The sequence below is a fragment of the Panthera pardus genome, unplaced genomic scaffold (genome assembly GCF_024362965.1).
Source record: "Panthera pardus isolate Hobbes unplaced genomic scaffold, ASM2436296v1 HiC_scaffold_6, whole genome shotgun sequence".
Classification (NCBI taxonomy): domain Eukaryota; kingdom Metazoa; phylum Chordata; class Mammalia; order Carnivora; family Felidae; genus Panthera; species Panthera pardus.
In genome coordinates this window covers 85,553,214-85,573,748 of record NW_026526991.1, presented here as the reverse complement: position 1 = coordinate 85,573,748, position 20,535 = coordinate 85,553,214, and the positions used below count along the sequence as shown (strand labels likewise).

General features: G+C 35.1%; 1 protein-coding gene across 25 annotated transcripts in view; it reads right to left on the bottom strand.

Annotated features, from left to right (window-relative positions):
• C2CD5 (C2 calcium dependent domain containing 5) overlaps positions 1–20,535 on the bottom strand; it is a 100,755-nt gene that overhangs the window by 27,164 nt on the left and 53,056 nt on the right. For all 25 annotated transcript variants that reach the window (XM_053895472.1, XM_053895476.1, XM_053895474.1 and 22 more), the window contains 4 exons: positions 12,901–13,015; positions 9,735–9,830; positions 6,737–6,928; positions 1,706–1,892 (listed from right to left, as the gene is read on the bottom strand). In XM_053895472.1, the coding sequence (XP_053751447.1) occupies positions 1,706–1,892; positions 6,737–6,928; positions 9,735–9,830; positions 12,901–13,015 (590 nt within the window). The remainder of the gene's footprint in view (positions 1–1,705; positions 1,893–6,736; positions 6,929–9,734; positions 9,831–12,900; positions 13,016–20,535) is intronic.

The window sequence follows — 20,535 nt, the reverse complement described above, 5'->3', positions numbered from 1 at the left end:
ACCCAGCAGGCATCAGACATCATCAGAGAGTCCATCAGAGATCAACTATCAAGGAAGCTACTCTTGGGACCTTGAGATTTAAATGCACAGGCTAAACCACAACACAAAGATCAAAATCTCAAACAGTTATAATGAGTGTCACCAGTGGTCAAGAAGGAAAAGATTGGCAAGAAAGAAAGATTTCAGGCAAGCACTGAAAAATTACACCAGCACCACAAGCTAGTTTACTGGGGCACAACTATCAGAAGTGTTTGATACAGTTGGCACAGTGTTTTTAAATCTTTGAATCTAAATCAAGCTTAGTTCCCACAGATACCCACCAATAACTAGTATTGTGTTCAGGCCAAATTATACATTTGTAATTGCTAAGCATGTGAGTTTTTAGACAAATGAATTACAATGAACACTTTCTTCCCAAGTTGATCTAGATCTCAAATATTTTAATATAAATCAGATTACTTTCATTAATCATTATAAATTTCTCTTGTCAAAAATCATGATTACCTGATTAGTTTATCATCATTGCACAATTATTCCCTACATACAAAAATTTACATATTTGTAAATGTATGAACAGGAAATAAGTTAGCATTTTATCTGCAAGTGCATACTGAGAAAAAACACAAGTTCTATAAATTTCCTGAAATGTTTGTGCATGTCAGAAAGATGGCAGAGAATTCCAATTTGAAAAGTGCCAGTATCACAAACATTCTAGCTAGCAAAGTGTCTAAAGTATAACAGGACTTCTATAAATACTGTTAATCAGTTTCTATCTGATCAATATATATTTTGCAGGCATCCAGTTCTCTGGGTCTCAGACTACTTATAAAGACAACTCTTACTTTCCCCACAGACAACTTTCTAGTCAGAACACACTTTGTAAGAAGCCTAGATGAACATAAAGCTGAGATAAAGAGCTTTCCACCACCTCACAATTTATTAACACTTAAGAAACACATTCTTTATTGCATATTCTACTGCTGACCGCAGGTGCACATTCAGTATGAAACTTTATTCTCTGTCCAGCAGTAAGTAAGCAGTAAGCAGTGTTTCATATGTATTGCTTTATTTTCTCCATACAACGAAAGATTGTGGTCCTCCCCCTCAGAAGTGATTTTGTCCCCTAAAGGACATCTGGTAATGTCTGGAAACATTTCTGGTTGTCACACTGAAGGGAAGCTATTAGCAACTAGTGAGTAGAGGCCAGAAAGGCTGCTGAGCACCCTAAAATGAACAAGACAGCCCCCTACAACCAAGAGTCTTCCAGTCCCAAATGTTAACAGTGCAGAGAAGAAACCCTGTTAGCAATGCTAATATTTAGCATAAAAAAAATAACATATTTTGCACAAAAAATAATAAAGTCCAGAACAGTGACAACCAACTTAACTAAACAAGCCACACATGATAATTTTTAGAAACTTGACTATTGACATTATGGTCAGAATAGAAAAATACAATAATATAAATAAATTTTACCTCATAATTTTATTAATTTAATTTTAAATAATAATTCATAAATAAATGTGAAAATAAGATATTTTAAAACTTATCACAAGATTTTTCACTTCTTATAATGTCCCCAACCCTTAAAGGTCTTAATGCCCATTTCTCTAGATAAGTCTTTTTAAAAGACTTAGAATTGCACAAAACAGATTCTACTACAACTATAGAAATTATGAAACAAAATCAAAACTTCTAAACTTACCGCTAAGCCCATCAACATATTTTCACCCACTGTGATCTGAATTCTCAGTCCAAATAAAGCATTCATTCCTTTCAGTTTTAGTTTATTCATTAGCTGAGTATGTACTTCATATTCCATAAATGGCAACAGATTACTGATAGCTGTGGCATTTGCTTCTGCCTGTGCTTTCTTTTTTAAACGACATAACCTGTTAAGGAAAATAATTTAGTCACTGGAGAGTATTCTTGGTATCATCTTAAAAAATGTCCAATTTTTAAAACTTTCTATAAGTGTGCTTAATAAAACATTGACTTGTGTCAAATGGGGTTTATTAAGTTATATCAATAATCTTTTCTGCCACTTTCTTCAATGTGTACGCTTTTGCTAAAAGTCCTATTTTAATAAAAGATAAAGAAAAATCTCAAAATCTCTAGAAATGGAAAAAGTATTGACCAAAATCACTAGAGAATATAATTTAAAATCTTAGGTTTTATAACTCCATGTGATCATACAATGAATGGATAGCAAAGGAAAGAAGTTAATTTACTCATTAAAAGAACACAAAACTTGGGGCCTGGGTGGCTCAGCTGGTTAAGCATCTGACTTGATTTCAGCTCAGGTCATATCTCTTGGTTCGTGGGATGGTGCCCCATGTTGTGCTCTTCACTGACAGTGCAGAATCTGCCTGGGATTTTTTCTCTGCTCTTCCCTCACTCATGCTCTCACTCTCAAAATAAATAAATTAAAAAAAAAAAAAAAAAAAAAGAACACAAAACTTACCTGAGTATCTACAATGTGCCAGGCACTATTCTAAGTGGTGAGTACTCATCAACAAACAAAAGAGTCCCTTTTCTCATGGTTATACTCCAGGGGAGGGGGGTGGAAATAAGGAAACAAGATAACCTAGGATTATGTTTAAGAATCAGATGTCTGGGGCACCTGGGTGGCTCAGTCAGTTGAGCATCTGACTTCGGCTCAGGTCATGATCTCGCAGTCCGTGAGTTCAAGCCCCGCGGCGGGCTCTGTGCTGACTGCTCAGAGCCTGGAGCCTGTTTCAGATTCTGTGTCTCCCTCTCTCTCTGACCCTCCCCCGTTCATGCTCGGTCTCTCTCTGTCTCAAAAATAAATAAACGTTAAAAAAAAAAAATTTAAAAGAATCAGATGTCTGGGGTAGCTCCTGGGTAGCTCAGTCCATTAAGCATCCCTCTTGATTTCAGCTCAGATCATGATCTAAAGGGCATGGGATCAAGTCCTGCATAGGGTTCTGTGCTGATAGCACAGAGCCTGCTTGGGATTCTATCTCTGCCCCTCCCCTTCTAGCATGCACTCTCTATCTCTGAAAAATAAATAAACTTAAAACAAAAAAATCAGGTTTCTGAAGAAAATGGACTAGGTGAAGCGAGTGGCAATAACTAGAGAGAAGGCCTCACAAGAGAGATGATACCTGAGCTGGGATCTTAAAGACAAGATGGAACCAAGAGCGTTGGAAAAAGGCAAATATGGAATGGAGCTGGCATATCAGAAGAGCCAAAAAGAGACTACTACACTGAAGTGAAATGAGCAAGGGTGAGAATCGTATGGATGAAGGTGCTGGTAAGCAGGGGCATGATCATGTTAGGGGCTTGTGGGTCATGGTAAGGAGTTTGATTTTATTCTACCAGCAACGACAAACTCCAGGTAGGTTTTAAGTAGTAATATGATCCAATTTATGTTTTAGGATATCATTTACATTGCTACACAGAAAATGGAATAAGGATAACAGAATTGATGAGGGGATAGCAGACAAAAAGCAATTTAGGTGACAATGAGAGCGGAGACTAAAAAGGTAGCAGTAAAGATGAAGGAAAAGATCCCAAAACTGGCAAACCAGGCTATTTACACCAGTAGTTATCAAACTTCATCTTGAGAGCTCATTAAAAAACAATTACTAGTCCCCATGCCCAGAGTTTCTGATTCAATAGGTCTGGAGTGACGCTGAGAATCTGCATTTCTATAAGGTCTCTCAAGCATCATGATGCTATTGGTTGGTCTGGGGACCACATTCTGAAAACTGCTGATGGGCACTATTCCTTCCTACCTAAAACAAACACAAAAAGCTGGATAAATTATATATTTTTACAAATCGTCTTAAAAGCTGGGGTGCCTGGGTAGCTCAGTCAGTTAAGCATCTGACTCTTAGTTTTGGCTCAGGTCATGATCTCATGGTTCATGGGTTCCAGCCCCATGTTGGGCTCCACACTGACAGTGCGGGGCCTGCTTGGGATTCTCTCTCCCTCTCTCTCTGCCCCTCACATTCTTGTGCTCTCTCTCACTCTCTCTCAGAATAAATAAACTTTGAAAAACAATCTTCTTAAAAGCATCACAGGACCAGGGCAAGGGGTAGTGGGGTGTATAAACATAGGGAAATGGCATGAAGAAATTCTTCTGTAATGATGGAACACAGTTTGTGTCTTCACTATGGTGGTGGTTACACAAATCTGTTTGTGGGATAAAGTTGCACAGAACTATACATGTACACACAAATACATAAATGAATGCAAATTTAAAAAAGTATAAAAACTGAGTAAGGTCTGTAGTATAGTTAGCAGTATTATACCGATGTTAATTTCCTACTAATACTCTACTATGGCTGTATAAGATGTCACCAATGAGAGAATCTGTCACCAATACAAATGGTATTATTTGTACCATTTTTGCAACTTCCAGTGAGCCTATCACAGTCTAAGGAAATGAAACACAATAAATAATAAAGAACAGAAATAAGTGAATACAAAAATATTTCAGATATTAAAATTATCAGTTAAACAGTCATAGGCTGTAACATAATAAATTTGAAAAAGAACAAAATAAAACTTCTAGAAATAAAAATAGATATCAAATATTTAAAGCCCCAATTATTGGACTTATTACAATATTAGAGACAGTTGAAGAGAGAATCAAAGAACTGAAAGATAAGAAAGTATTCAAGATATGGCATAAACAAAAATAGAAAATTTAAGAAAGTAAGTACATACATAAAAGAAGCAGTGAGAAAGTCTAACATTTTTAATTATAGTATCAAGAAGAGAGATGAAACATGGGACAATATCTAAAAATTTTCTAAAACACATGAAAGAATCTACAGATTCAAGAAGCCCAATATATAGCAATTAGAATAAAAAATTCCATACTTAACATTTCATAGGGAAATTGCAAAAAACCAAAAATACATAGAATAGCTCACACATAGCCTGGGGTTGAAGGGCAGCTACCTTCAAAGGAATAAAAGTTAATCTAATAGGTTATTTCTCAATAGTAGTAATGAAAATCTGGAAGGCAATGGAAGGGTATCTTCAATGTGCTGCAAGAAAATAAATGGCAGCCCAAAATATCTTTTAAAGATAAGTAAATATTTTCAGACAAGCAAAACTAGTTCACCAAAATAAATGGTCTAAAGTCTATACCTCAAGCAAAAGAAAAACAATCCCAAATGGAAGGTCTAAGATGTAAGAGGAAATTGAGCAAAAAAAGCAAAAGTAAACGTATCAGAAATACAGGCATGCCTGGGTGGCTCAGTCAGTTAAGTCTCTGACTCTTGATTTTGGCTCAGGTCATGGTCTTGCCTTATGTGAGACTGAGCCCCACGTCAGGCTCTGTGCTGACAGTGCAGAGCCTGCTTGGGATTCTCTCTCTCTCCCTCTCGCACTCAAGATAAATAAACTTAAAAATAAAAACTAAAGGGGCGCCAGGGTGGCTCAGTCAGTTGAGCGACCGACTTCGGCTCAGGTCTTGATCTCTCACAACAAGGTTGAGCGACCGACTTCGGCTCAGGTCTTGATCTCACAGTTCATGGGTTCGAGTCCCATGTCAGGCTCCGTGCTTACAGCTCAGAGCCTGGAGCCTGCTTCAGATTCTGTGTTTCCCTCTCTCTCTGCCCCTCCCCCACTCATGCTCTGTCTCTCTGTGTCTCTCAAAAATAAATAAAACATTAAAAAATTTTAAAAATAAAAATTAAAATATATATACATTCAAAAACAAAATTCAACATGATTCTGTAAAATAGCTTTGATGCAGGGAGGTTAGGAAAGAGGACAGTGTCAAAGAATACCATATTTGGCATAAAAAGTGGACAGAGCAAGGTATCATTCATTAAAATAAAGAAGGCTAACATGAAAGAAGTGGAGAAAGCCAGCAGTTCAATATGGAACAAGTATGAGTTGCCTACAAGACATCAAAATAGGGTGTGAAAGTATATGGGTCTGAGGCTCAGAAAAAAGTTCTGGACTAGAGTTATAAATCTGGGACTCACAGACATATAGAAAGCACATCTGTAGGAGCTGATGAATTCAACCTGGAAGAGAGCTTTGAGAAGAGAGTCCAGACCCGTGGCCCTTCAAGGATTAAGAAAAGGAGGAAGAATCAACAAGGACACTGAGGATTATACATAAAGTAGGAAAAAGCAGGGGTGGGGGGCGGGGCACTATGAAGTCAAAGGAGTATCAGGAGAAGATGATCAACTGTGTGACTACTACTATTGCTGAGATGTCAAGTAAGAGGAAGAGAGAAAAGCATTTCAATGGATTTGGTAGCCTGGCAGTTGTCAGTGACCTAGACAGTTATCACTGCTTCCTATATGCCAACCACAATTTAGCATTTCCTACTCCAGTACATTTTAAAAGGAACTGTTAAGAGCTAAATTAAGTAGTAAAAGAAACAATACATAGCATTGTTCTTTAAAAGAAAAAAGATAAATTTCTAAAATGTATTACATATTCAATGTCCTTAAAGCAGAGTCACGTGCCTAGCCTGAAACAAGTTAATTAATAATCTTCATAATAACAGATATTTGTATAGAATTGAAATGTTTAAAATTGCTTTTGCATTTAAACTTATTTGAGTTTTATAAAATGGGTACTCTTCCTCCCAATATTCCATGTGACTAAATACAAGGTCCAGATAGTACTGCCCAGCCTGCCAGGTAGGAAACAGTACAGCAGACATCTGAAATAGATCTATTTGACTCCATACCTCATACTTTCTCAGGGACCCCAAATATTGTTTACACAAATATACCTTGCTTGAATAAGACAACCTTTTCCAATAACTGTTGCATCTGTTGGGAGGTCAATAGTTGTAAAGAGAACATCAGGAACTTTCTGTTTCCTGCAGTTATAGCAGTATGTGAGATGAGCTGGAAATGGCATATTCAGTTCGTCATATGGTATGTGGCAAAATCCACAACCTACAGGCAAATTTTCTTCTAGCCTATATGAATACATCAAGATAAAAAATGAAGCATTCTTAAAAAGTCTATGCATTTTTTCAAAAGCGTATGTTATACATATAGTACTAATGTATAAACTATATAACTTCTACCACTATGAGAGTTACGACAGTCCCACTATGACTATTAAGAATTAAAAATGACCATGAAATCAAAACCATACACTTTTGTATGAGAAAAGACTTATACAAGTAGCCATTGAATTGCATCAATTCATACGTTTGAGAATGTCCCACCTGACAAAAACCACTATTATTCCAAAGCTAGTTCATAAAAACAAATGGTTAGATAATAAGGGTGACATTTTCCTACTGTCTGACAAATATAACACAAATATAATCACCAAATATAATCACAAATATAATCGTGGGTTTGAGCCCCTCGTCAGGCTCTGTGCGGACAGCTCAGAGCCTGGAGCCTCCCTCAGATTCAGTGTCTCCCTCTCTGCCTCTCCCCCACTCGTCTCGGTCTCTCAAAAATAAAATAAACATTAAAATTTTTTTTAATTTCAGAAGTCAAAAATAGGCATAATCTAACATTTCTAGTTTCCAATGACTTAAGAATTTGTCAGAATTAAACATTTCTGAGACACCGAAACACCTGTGTTTCACAAACAACATAAACCACAAGTAAACACACAACCTTCTCAATCAGTAAAATGTTTGCTGTAGTAATGCTTATGAATTCACTTCAGAATGGTATTTTTTTCACTCATCAAATCTGAGGAAATTAGGGAAACAGAAATGGAAGAAGAAAGCTCCATGGAGAACTCCAGACATTCACACAGCCACACGTCTAGAGCTGTGGAAAGATATGGGTTCTCAATTCATTCCAATCAAAAGTGACCTGTTAGAAGCTGAAACTTGGCAAGCGGACACATTAAAAAAGAGAAAAGAAACTCATACTGTATCTACTAGGAGTCAGGCTTCCTGCAGATTCCTTGTATACATTACTGCACTGAATTTCCAAAATAACCTTCTAAATCAAATTACTCCCATACATTAATTATTCTTTTGTTGGGATGGCATTCTGGTATAAGCAACAGGGAAATCAGATGCTAAGTAGAGCTGTGTGATCTTATACAAGTTATTCAATTTCTCAGAGCCTCCTCTATATAACCAGAATGACAGTATCTACCCAGAAAGGCTTTTTTTTTTTTTTTTTTTCGAAGACTAAGCAGGAAAACATAAACACCCCCCCCCCCAACACACACACACACACACACTATAATATAAAGCAAAGAGCAACAAAAACTAGTTCTTGGCCTGAAACCAACCTGAGATACTAAGTGACTTGTTTGGTCACACAAAATACAAGGCAGAAGACCTCAGATTTTAATGTTGGTTGGTTTGAACCAAAGCCCATGTGTCACAAAGGGGCACAAAAGATTGAACACTGGGGTAATTTTTAACTAAACACCTTACAGAAATTCAAACATAAGTGATGCAATATCATAGGCATAAAAACAGAACTATTTAAATTCATGGAAGCATTTAAAATATGAAATATACAGAAGGGATTATCTCAATACTGAGTTTATAGGGAATGTTTTCTTCCTTCTACTCTCCCATACTTTCCAAATTTTCTCTAGTAAGCATAAATAATTTTATAGCAAGAAAAAAGACATTTTCCTCTTTTATAGATAGGGATGGTATCTGTTCCACTAGATTGGCATATAAGAGAATTCACTGTATCCATCCAAGCCACAATACCAAAATAATCAAGCTGCATGGGAAAGGCCATTTTTAAATCAGGCTTCTATCTACTCAATAATGAAATCCACTGACGTGAGAGAACTATATTGCAGCACTGTGACAACTCAAAATAGAACACTCTGACTTTTAATATACTTTAAAATGTTCCACCTTCTTTTTCCTATTTATGCTGACTTTTAATGCTCTGTAATATATTACAGTCAAAATACCTTTTTAATACAAACTAAAGAAGAAACCGACTAAGGTCTTCTATGTGCCTACCTGAGCTAGAATAACTTTGTTATACAGAGACTTGCAAATTTATACTAAATTTGATCACATATAGATTTTTTTGCTGTCTTCCTTAATACTGGGGGGAGGCAGGGGAGGGGGAGGGAAGCAAATATGCATACAGGGAAGTAAGGGGTAATTAAAATCTATATTATTCAGGTACTCTGGTACCAAACTAATAGTTTTCTGTATATATATATATATATTTGATAATTTCATCTGTTTATGGAAAGTATTTTTGACATTTATGGAAGCTAACAGATTAAGAGATTAATAACTAAATAAACTAAAAAGTAATCTATTTTACCTAATAATTTCACTTTTACTTTCTCTTTCATACACATTAAAGTTATATTTCACTTTTTAGGAAACTTTTATATATAATTTTGTTACAATACAGTGTTTCAATTGTTCTATAAATTATGAATTTTCTTTATGCAAATTGTTTCATGACCTTTTTCTGTTTCAGAGGTAGACAAGGGGGAAAGGAAAGGAAGAGAAAAATCAAAGGAAATTACTTCTATACTATAACAAACAAAAAATACACACTTGAAATTCTTTCACTGATAGTTATACATGTAACTTACCAAGATACTAGAAAAATTATAACAATGTGTGTCATATAGTGCAGAACTAATACTTCTCTGTTGCTATAGGTTACACAAAAAGCAGTGAAGTGCCTGGTCCTCATTTCTATATTAAGCCACTCTCATACAGAAGAACTATCTCAGCTCTAAAGTTACAAAAGTTAACCTCTCCCTTCTTTGCCATCATAGAAAATAAGCCAGGCTGCCATGACAACCTCTGTTCCAAACAGCCCTCCACGGTGCCATCCTGCAGAAATCTAGGGTTCAGTACAGCTGCCGTGCCGGATGCAGATAAAATACAGACCTCTTCACTATAAAAGAAAAAAACATAAAACAGTTAACATCTTCAGGCAATCTAACTTTGAAAAATGTTAAATATCAAAGTGATTACAGGGTGACAATTTAAATTCAAGTTAGACTCCACAAATATTAATGATATCATAAGATTATCTCCTATCCTAGGATAAAAAATAAAAATAATGTTATTAAAATGAAGAAGGTGGGGTGCCTGGGTGGCTCAGTCAGTTAAGCGTCCGACTTCAGCTCAGGTCATGATCTCACCATTTGTGAGTTCAAGCCCCATATTGGGCTCTGTGCTGACAACTCAGAGCCTGGAGCCTGCTTCGGATTCTGCGTCTCCCTCTCTCTCTGTCTCTCCCCTGCTTGTGCTCTCTCTCTCTCTCTCTCAAAAATAAATAACCCATTAAAAAAAATTTATTTTAATAAAGTAAATAAATAAAATGAAAAGGGTAAGAATTCTTTATACTTAAAAAATTGTAAAAGATAAAGCACAATATTAATGACAATAAATTCCTTTAAAATATGGTAAACCTGATAAAGACTGAATATCTCAAAGTAGTAACAAATTATTTTGCGGAATTCAGCAATAAACCATTAAACTGTATTAAAATACTCTTTAAATGCATACTAAACTTCATTAAAATCATTTTAAAAGTGTAACTATGTAATTATCGATATCCCTATAGCTTAAAGTTAATAATCAAAAGGTATCTGAAACAAATAATACCCAAAATATACTAAATGGAGCTTAAACTACATCATTATATGTATGATAGAAACCTCACTTTCAAAAGAATTCTTTGGAATTCTTTATTACATATCACCTAATTTTAAATAATCCACAAAATTATTGAATGAGATCATACAAAGCAAAAGAGAAAAGTTGCAGCCTAGGGACAAAATGTTGGAAACAGTGTAAGTGGACCAGAAGTCTGAAAGGACATGAAAGAAATGGTCACTTGATCTGTAACTGAGTAGAGAGAGACCAGGCTCAAAATGTTTAAGTGGGCACTGAGAATGTCAAGGAAGAAGGTGGAACCCCTGATGTGCTGAATTAAGGAGCTCTAAGAGCAGAAGTACATTTCAAAGAGTTTATCCAGTAATAGTACATAGGATGGATCAGAACCAAAAAAATTAGTAAAGATGGGATTTAAACACAAGATTTTTTGAGGTCTGGAGGGAAAAAAGAAGCTTGTATCAGGTGAATTCAAACTTCTACGTAAATCAATTTGACTCATTTCTGTACACTCCCGCATCTATCTGTGACCTATTTCCTGCCGCACTGAATGTACACCTCTGGCCTTCTCTGCATGCTACTCTACTAGCCTTAAACACTCCCTTCATGCCTCCTTTCTTCATTTATATAATTCATACTCATCCCCTGAGATTTAGTTTAAGCTTCAGTTACTTCATTAACCCTTTCTTCCAATCTTACTTCTAAACTCCAACCCTCTGGGCCCCAGAGCACCCTGGGATATCTCTGCCATAAAATGTGTTCTACTTGTCATAATTCTCCAGTAAAATGTGAATCCAATAACAAAAACTATGTCTTTTAAAACCATAACCCTATGACCTGGAAGCATAGGACACTAAATCTATGAATGAGCTAAGATTATCTACTGGGGAGTAAGGCAGGATAAGCATACAAAGTTATTAGTTTAACAAGTATAGAATAGCTACAATGGAGACAGAAAGGTGCAAGAATACCACACATGATCCACAGAGGAAAAGAAAGGGCCCTCAGAAGATGAAACAGCATGGCTCTCCACATATACCAGAGTCTAATCATTTTTCTGTAAAAATAATGACCACCACAAGCACAAGAGAATTACCCATGTAATAGTTGACAGTAAGGATTAACCAAGAATAGGAGGTGGAGGTGCCTGGATGGCTCAGTTGGTTAAGTGTTTGACTCGGTTTTGGCTCAGGTCAAGATCTTGTGGTTGGTGAGATCGAGCCCCACATGGGGCTCTGCGCTGACAGTGTGGAGCCTGCTTAGGAATGTCTCTCCTTTTCTCTCTGCCCCTCCCTCTCCTCTCTCTCTTGAAAAATAAACAAATAAACATTAAGAGAAAGAAAAAAAAAAGAATAGAAGGTGGGCAGCAAAAGGTCAAACAGTTTCTAGATGATATCTATTATAAACTTTTCAAGGGGTTGAAAGTAGGGTTCATTGATGGCAGTCAGCAAGTCAAATCAGAGCCCAACTAAGAAACTGGGGAAAATCTTGGTTAAGATAAAAGCCAAAACAAACCAGGTATAAATGTGCAAATGAGATAAGTGAAAAATATTAAGTTGTGATCCAAGAGTGAAATTTTATAGTTTCAAATTTTTAAAGGGGAACCATTTTGAGCAATAATGAAGCCTAAAATATAGTTGAAAGCTGAAGGATAGAGGAGGACATGAGAATAAGAAGGTACAAAGTCAGGCTGTTAGAAGGGAGGTAATCATGTTCAACTGGAGGAGACAGCAGAGAATTAAGAAAGGCAGAAGAATGTTTTGGAGGTAGAAAAGTCTGAACTGTGGAATGGCATGGACTTTAAAGTAAGAGAGGTTGTTCAGATGAAAAGTAGGAGAAAAAGAAATGGAGAACTAGGAGTATGGAAGTCTTCCTAACTCGGCAGAGTTAGGAAGGATGATGTGTTGGCAGAAGAAAATTAAGTTGCAGTTAGGTAAAAAGAGTTTACAGACAAACTTTAAAGACACATTAGATCAAGGTTTCCAAATATCCCAGGAGAAAGAGTTAGTGGGGTCACAAACTGGAGTAAAGTAGGCCTAGAATTAAGACTTGCTATGTGCCAGTATCAATTCTGATTTAATTCGTCAGTAACCTTAATTGATAGATGGTTATAATTTCCATTTCAATGTATAAACTGAGGCTCAGAGGAATAGTTATTTTCTCAAAGTTTCACAGCAATTAAGTGGCAAAAATGGCATATGGACCTCAGTCTGATGTACTCCCAAGTCCACGCTCCTGGATCACTCCATAATTCTTCTTTTCTCTATATTTGCATAAAGCTTTTAACCTTTTAGATGACAATCCGTAAATTACAGCATCTAGAAAATCAAGTTATTATCATTTACCAGATGCTAGTTGATTCACTGTAGCCCACTACAGCATGACAGCCTAATGCTTTAGCATGTGATTTTATTTCTTGTCTGATTTCTGCCCACCACGCATCTCGAGTTTCTGGTTCATCTGAAAGATAAATTTTATATCAGTTCACTACTCAATAGCACATTGTTTATATGAGAAAGAAATGTTTAAAATAAACATGTTCTGGAAGGCAAAGACACACTAGTCTATAACAGATTTTAAAACTAACTTCACATGTTTAAAATGTTATTTCTCAAAATGCTTATTAACATTTTAATTTAATGCTACTTCTCACAAAATTTAACATTTTTAAACTTGATTGCTGGAAAATAAACCAACTAGTTCTATTTGCTTTATTACTTTAGGGGACATCTATAGGAATATATTTTATTAGATCCAACTTCAAATGTATACCCAGAGTTTCCAGACTCTAATCCTAAACTGAGGATATTCTATGTCTCACTCACCTCGCTCAGTGAACATTGTGAGTCATATCCAGACATTTAATTTAAATTCTGATTTCATTTCCTGGTACCTATTTTTTATAACCCACTATATTCTAGGTTCTTTCCAAGGCAAAGATTTGTCAATGTTAAAAAAGAGAAAGCCATCTGTAGCCATCCTTGGGGGTCCTAAAGCAAAGTAACAAGAAATGAAGGGACCAGCAAATTTAAAATAAAGAGAGCAAATATGTTGAATTTAATACAAGTAATTGGGTTAATGTAAATAAGGACAAATTTCAGGCAGTACACTGTAACTCCATGTATGGTTCTGTAAGTAAGAAAATGCCTTAGAATCACAGCATTGCATTTGTTTTTTGTTTTTTTTTAACACAGAGGAATCCGATATTGTTTGTAATGGAGCATTATAAATGGAGCATCTGGCACACATTCTTCCTAATCACTTGCATTTAGCTGCAAACTACTGGTGAACAGCAGCTGCAAATAATAGTAACATTTTATGTGCAAAGATGTTAAAAACAGAAACAGTCTATAATGGGCATATCCTAATTTGTTTCTTTGTGTGGCCAATTCCATTTGGGAACAATTTGGTATAGAAAAAACTTTAACTCTAAATAGGATGCTAAACTCTCTTTGTAAATTTTCCACATAAAAGGCACTTATTAAAACTGAAAATCAACCAATCCAAAAACTTCCTTTTTTGAATTTCAGTATATATCCAGTTTTCAAAATATGTTTTTTTTTTAAATAAGTAGAATAAGTAGAATTATACTCACTAGTAAAATACTGAAGACAGCAAAGTAAAGAAAGGTTAAAGGCTTGTTATAGCAGATATTTCTATGATGTAATTTTGTTTCCTCCACAGGGAGGAGATCAACAAAAGGGAGAAATGAGATAAATGTCATAACTACAAATGATGCCAGCCAGTTCTTGTATTAAAGTTTTGGATCCAAGACAGAGCTACCCTAAAACTTTCCTTCAGGAAAAAAAAAGAAAAAAGAAAAAAAGAAAGAAAAGAGAGAAAGAAAGAAAGAAAGAAAGAGAGAAAAGAAAGAAAGAAAGAAAGAAAGAAAGAAAGAAAGAAAGAAAGAAGAAAGAAATGCAGACTCCAGGGAACTGAGGAAAAAGATCCAAGTATGAGATAAAATAAAGAAGAGAAATAGAAAAGACTACAACAATATGGTGTTAGCAATCAATATTGTGAATTAAGAAATGTGTAAGACAATTAGGTGGCCCTATTTTGCACATACACTATTATGTTAAAGAATTTCTTCATATTCCCCCTGTAATGTAGACATTAACAGCACAAATACATTTTCAAATCCTTTTTTTTTTCTTTTTTTAAGACATACATGTTTCCAGGCCAATTTGGGCATCTATTTAACATCGTTTCCTAATAAGGGCATTTTTATCGTAAGACAAACTCCTGTTCATGTAGTTGCTCAGACTATCAAATTATTTATGATTCTTTGAAAACAGGTATCACAAAAAATAACAAATATAACTCAGTTTAGAAAATAACTATTTTCCCTGAAAAACATTGTAAAATAAAGATTAATTTTTCTTTAAAAACCCTAGTAGAACCCACTATTTACTTTTTAAATCTTTCTGGAAGTTTAAATAGTATTTGCTAAGGCAAATAATTGTATACTATGTTTTTATAAAAACAGATTTTTCTCACATTAGACTTGCCTACATCTGTGCCACAAGTAATACATGGTAGCTTTTCTGTTTTAAAATGAATTTTATAGAAAGTAATCCATAACACTGTTTTTTAAATTAGTAAAAAAAAAAAAAAAAAAAGGAGGAAACTACTTATTTTCAGTTCAGGATATATTTATTTAGAAATGGCCAGCATGTCTATATGGAAAAGTGTGTAATAATAATCACTATGAAATACACGTAACCACATAGATTACAAAGTTCATTTACATCAAACTTACCTTGGTGTAACACATAAAATAATCAGATAATTAAACCAAACGCTATGAAAGAATAAGTGGCTGATTTAAAAAAAAATCAACACAACAAAGGGCTGACTGCAGCGCAAGTGGAGCATTCATGTTCCTCTGACGAGGTCACAAGCAGCCTTTATTCTGACACATGAGCCACACAACTGCACATGGGGATGCCATTGGTGTATTTAATAAAGTATTTACAAGTTTAATAGAAGCTAAAGAGTTACACAACATGGGAGCTAAGGAAGCAAATGGCATATGTCCACACTCCAAAGAATTTGTTAAATTTTGGTTTTGGCTTAAGCAAAAGCTCAGAGAACAAAGGGTTTTGCAAAGCAGATTCAGCAGACAGGAGCCAGAAACAGTGGATATTTTGGCGCATGCTTGGATCAGGTGACAGTACAGACTGAAAACTATGGCAGCTCACTGAAATGGTTACAGAAAGTAATGGCCCTAGAGTCTAGGTGGAAGCAAGGCAAGCATACAGTAGGGAGCACTTAATCACAAACTAGGAACTGAATCAACAATAATTATCTACAACCGTAAGCAAGAAGCCAAAGGATGAATTTTTTGGCTATTAAATTTAGGGGTTATTTAATTAAAATTAAGAATCAATTTATTTAATATCAAAAAAATTAAATTTATCTTCAAAGTCTACATTATATTTATATCAGAGATGAGCCAAAGAATATTCACTTAGTAATTATGACTCAGCCTTACTTATTATATCTGTAAATTCAGAAATATACTATTTAATCCCATAATGGGATTTTTTCAAGCTTAAGTAACTGCTAACTGCATTCTTATAGGAAATACATTGGTTGAATTTGAATTGTGTTATTCACTCTCCAAAAGTCAAAACTGAGGATCTATCATACTCATATAAAAGGCAAAATAAAGAGTCTGGCTTAAAAATTTATGGCAACTCTACATACCACTCGTGAAACTAGATACAATTTAGTCATTTGAAGCATATACAGCTGAGATGTGAAGGTCACAATTAAAAAACATTTCAGAGATGTCAAGAAAAAAAATCTTCACTTTAAATACCATGCTCCTCCAAATAATCTATAGAACTATTTATAATTATAAAAAGATCTCACTTTAGAGGATATTAAAATTTATGTACTATATAAATTATATTTCATACGATGTTGTATTTGTCTTCTATGGGTCAAAACTCTTCATAGATAATATCACAAATCTTTTAATATATCCTTTTATTTATAGGCATGCACTGTGCTCTAGATCAATACCTCACTGAAGCTTCTTTTAGAGGTACTGTCTGCACATTTGGGTTGACATCACAATTAATTTTTTTTTTACTGTTACTTTTCTAGAGCATGGACATAACTTGATACTTGCCATCTTTTTAACATTTTATCTTATTTCTGAAGTACAGGTAAAACTGGTAAAGATTCGTAAAATGATAATAATAGCTTATATCTCAGAAAGTAAAGAAGTGAACAACTCAATATAATATGCCTTTATAAAACTTAGTCCCTTTGAGATTTTAGGCAATCACACACTTGCAACTAAGAAAAACTGACTACCTAAAGTGTTCAATTTAATTCTATTTTTACATAGCTCTGGAAGAGAATAATTCTGCCCTTGAGAATCTTTTAATCTGATTGAGAGAAAAGAAAATGGACAATTATTCAATCTAATTTTTAAATAAACGAGAGGAGATAAAGTGTTAGGTGGGCTCAAATAAACATTTTTAATACAACAATAATCTATCTTGTTAATGGAAGCATTAAAAAGCCACATTCTTAAACACCTTAAAGTAATATTCCAACACAAAACAACTCATTGAAGAACATAAATTTCCCTAATGAAATAGAAATTAGAGAGTTCAGGTTCAAGTGTGTATACCACCTCAAACTAGGTGGGGATTCAGTACCAACCTAGGAAGAACAGTCCCATCATACAGTAAGTGATGTGCAAATTCAGAGCAGACATCAAGCTGCAGTAATTTGGGATCTTAGGATGGTAGCTGGGATATAATCCGTGTTAGATCAAACTTGAGTCTTCACTATTCATAAAATAAGTCAGACATATAACTACTCCTTATCTGTGAGATTTCCCTCTTTATACATGGAGAGAAGATTACATATAACATTTACATACTATATTATAATATTGTAATTAACATCCAGTTATATTAGACATATAAAGAGTAAAATTTCAAAATTAAGGAAATTACATGTCTGACTTTTTCTTACAGATAATAAATAATGGAAAGTAATTGGTATCCAGTTACATTATATGTAGACAGAAAAATTTGTATTACATTTACATGTTGCATTACATATAAAGAGAAGTTCACACATTATACATGCTATATTTACAAAGCCTTCTTGAACTCTATGTATCTACTTCCTAAAACCCTCATTAAAATACTTAAAACCAAAGTCGGCTTAACTACTTTAGGCTTAGTTTTGCACATCTGCTTATACCTCTCAGATGGAGTAAAAAATAACTACTGAGATCATCAGTAGAATTCAAGTTCCAAGAAAGCCTATCTCCATTTAACTCCTCTTCCTCCTCCTCCTCCTCTACACACACACACACACACACACACACACACGCATGCACGCACAGCAAAACAGTGCAAGAAATAGCCTAGATTGGCTGTGCAAACAGGGTGTCTGCCCGCCTGAACGATCGTGTTCCCAATATCCAACATCATGTTCAAGACATGGTAGGCACACCACAAACATCCATGAATAAAAAATTTTTACTTACAACTGAAAAAAAAATTAGATTATCAGATTGATATATTCTATAAATATTTCCCTACACATTGGTTGACTCACATTTTGAATATGTTTAAAGCATATAAAATATGTTTTTTTTTTTTGTTTTTGTTTTTTTTTTAACGTTTATTTATTTTTGAGACAGAGAGAGACAGAGCATGAACGGGGGAGGGGCAGAGAGAGAGGGAGACACAGAATCCAAAACAGGCTCCAGGCTCTGAGCTGTCAGCACAGAGCCCGACGCGGGGCTCGAACTCACAGACCGTGAGATCGTGACCTGAGCCGAAGTCGGCCGCTTAACCGACTGAGCCACCCAGGCGCCCCTAAAATATGTTTAAAGTAATAATTACACTTCTTTTTCTTGGTTTTGATTATTATCGCCCCCGAAGTAAAGTAAATATTCTAAACAATTACAATTCAGATAAGTAACAAAAAGAGTAACATTTTCTAAATTCAGACCACTAATCTAAAGCTTTCCTTAGCACTAGCAAAAGTTCATTTATTATAAGATTGAGAAAATCTTAAGTATAATACGTTCAAAAATCTACAATCTAAAATAATAAAATAGTGGTGCCCATGTGGCTCAGTCGATTGAGCATCGGACTCTTGATTTCAGCTCAGGTCATGATCTCACGGTTCATGAGTTTGAGTCCGTCATGGGGCTCCACACTGCCAGCACGGAGCCTGCTTTGGATTCTCTCTCCTTCTCTCTCTGTCCCTCCCCTGCTCGCTCTGTCTCTCTCTCAAAATAAATAAACTTAAAAATTTTTTTTAAATAATAAAACTTTTAAAATATTCTCAAAAACAAAAGTTATCTAGTTTTAAACAAACTGTTTTACTAACTCAGTACTTGAAACATTCACTCTTGGGGCGCCTGGGTGGCTCAGTCGGTTGGGCGTCCGACTTCGGCTCAGGTCATGATCTCACAGTTCGTGGGTTCGAGCCCCGCATCAGGCTCTGTGCTGACAGCTCAGAGCCTGGAGCCTGCTTCAGATTCTGTGTCTCCCTCTCTCTCTGACCCTCCCCTGTTCATGCTCTGTCTCTCTCTGTCTCAAAAATAAATAAACATTAAAAAAAAAAAAATTAAAAAAAAAAAAAAGAAACATTCACTCTTAAAAATATTGTCTAAGTTTGGAAGCTCTTTCAAACTAGTACTTTTCAAACCACATTATATATGTATTTTATATTTCCTCTTGTTGCTTCCTGATAAAATATCTAAGCTCACATGCATCCTATATAAAAAAATAACAAATTTTCATCAACTACACTGAGGCTATTGCTAATTAAAAATTATATCCGTACGCTATCCAGAAATACTTTCAGTGGTAAACTCAGAAGAGAGAAAAAAGAGATCATAGGCATTGAGAGACAATGAGCTAAGACTTTTAAAATCTACTCTGAAAATATTTTTTATAACTCAGCTTTCAAACAGACTTGGGTTTCCAAAAGATAGGACGCAAACGCTCGCTGGGGCTTTAGACTTGTAGCTGTGTAGGATAATCCTAATCTCTCTTTCTCTCAGCTCAAAGTTGCCAAGAGACAATTTCACTTGCCACATTTTACTAATGACCAAGTCCTGCTGATTTTACATTTAAAATATTTACAAATTTATGGTTAAGAATGTAAGCCCTGAAGCCAGAGTAGTTAGGTTCATGCTGTAGCCCAACAACTACCTATTTTACTTTGGGAAAATTATTGTTTCATTTTGCTCATCCACAAAATAGGAAAAATGTCTACCTCAGAGCTGTGTTTTGAGAACTGAATGACCTACTACCATAAAGCACTTAGAAGAGTGCCGGGCACACAGTAAGTGCTCTATAAACTTTAGCTCTCCTATCACCACCAAATCCTAGGTCACTCATCTGGCCAGAAATACTACAGTCAACTAACTAGCCTCCCTATCTCTAGTCCTGCTGCCTTTAAATCCATTCTCCATGCTATAATCAATGATCTAATACAAATGTAACCATTGTATACCCTGTCTTATTCCTATGCCGGCCCTGTTCCTGGCATGTCACAATACAAGATTTGCACATGGTGTCTCCTCCTTCCTAGCAGCAAGATTCATCTTGTCTTTCTCAAAGTCTGTTACCAAGCCAGAAACATAAGAAGGAAGATAAGAAAAGGTAATACTGTAATTTTAAAATAAATTCTCAGATAATTGAAGTTTTTTTTTTCCTTCTTCCTGCTCCATAAAAATATTTTCTATCACTGTAGTTAACACAACCTAGGACAGCAAAGCAGTAGAAAAAAGGACACACACAAAAAAGCTGAACTAACCAAGACATTCTGTATTCAATGTCAAACAATAGTATGAAGTAACTATGTAAATATCAAACAAGTAATGGCTAGGATATTGTTTTGTAACACAGTGCTAAAGTTTCAGAACTACATTAAAAGGATGTAACAACATACCTCCAAATACACTGTCTGAAGTATAAATG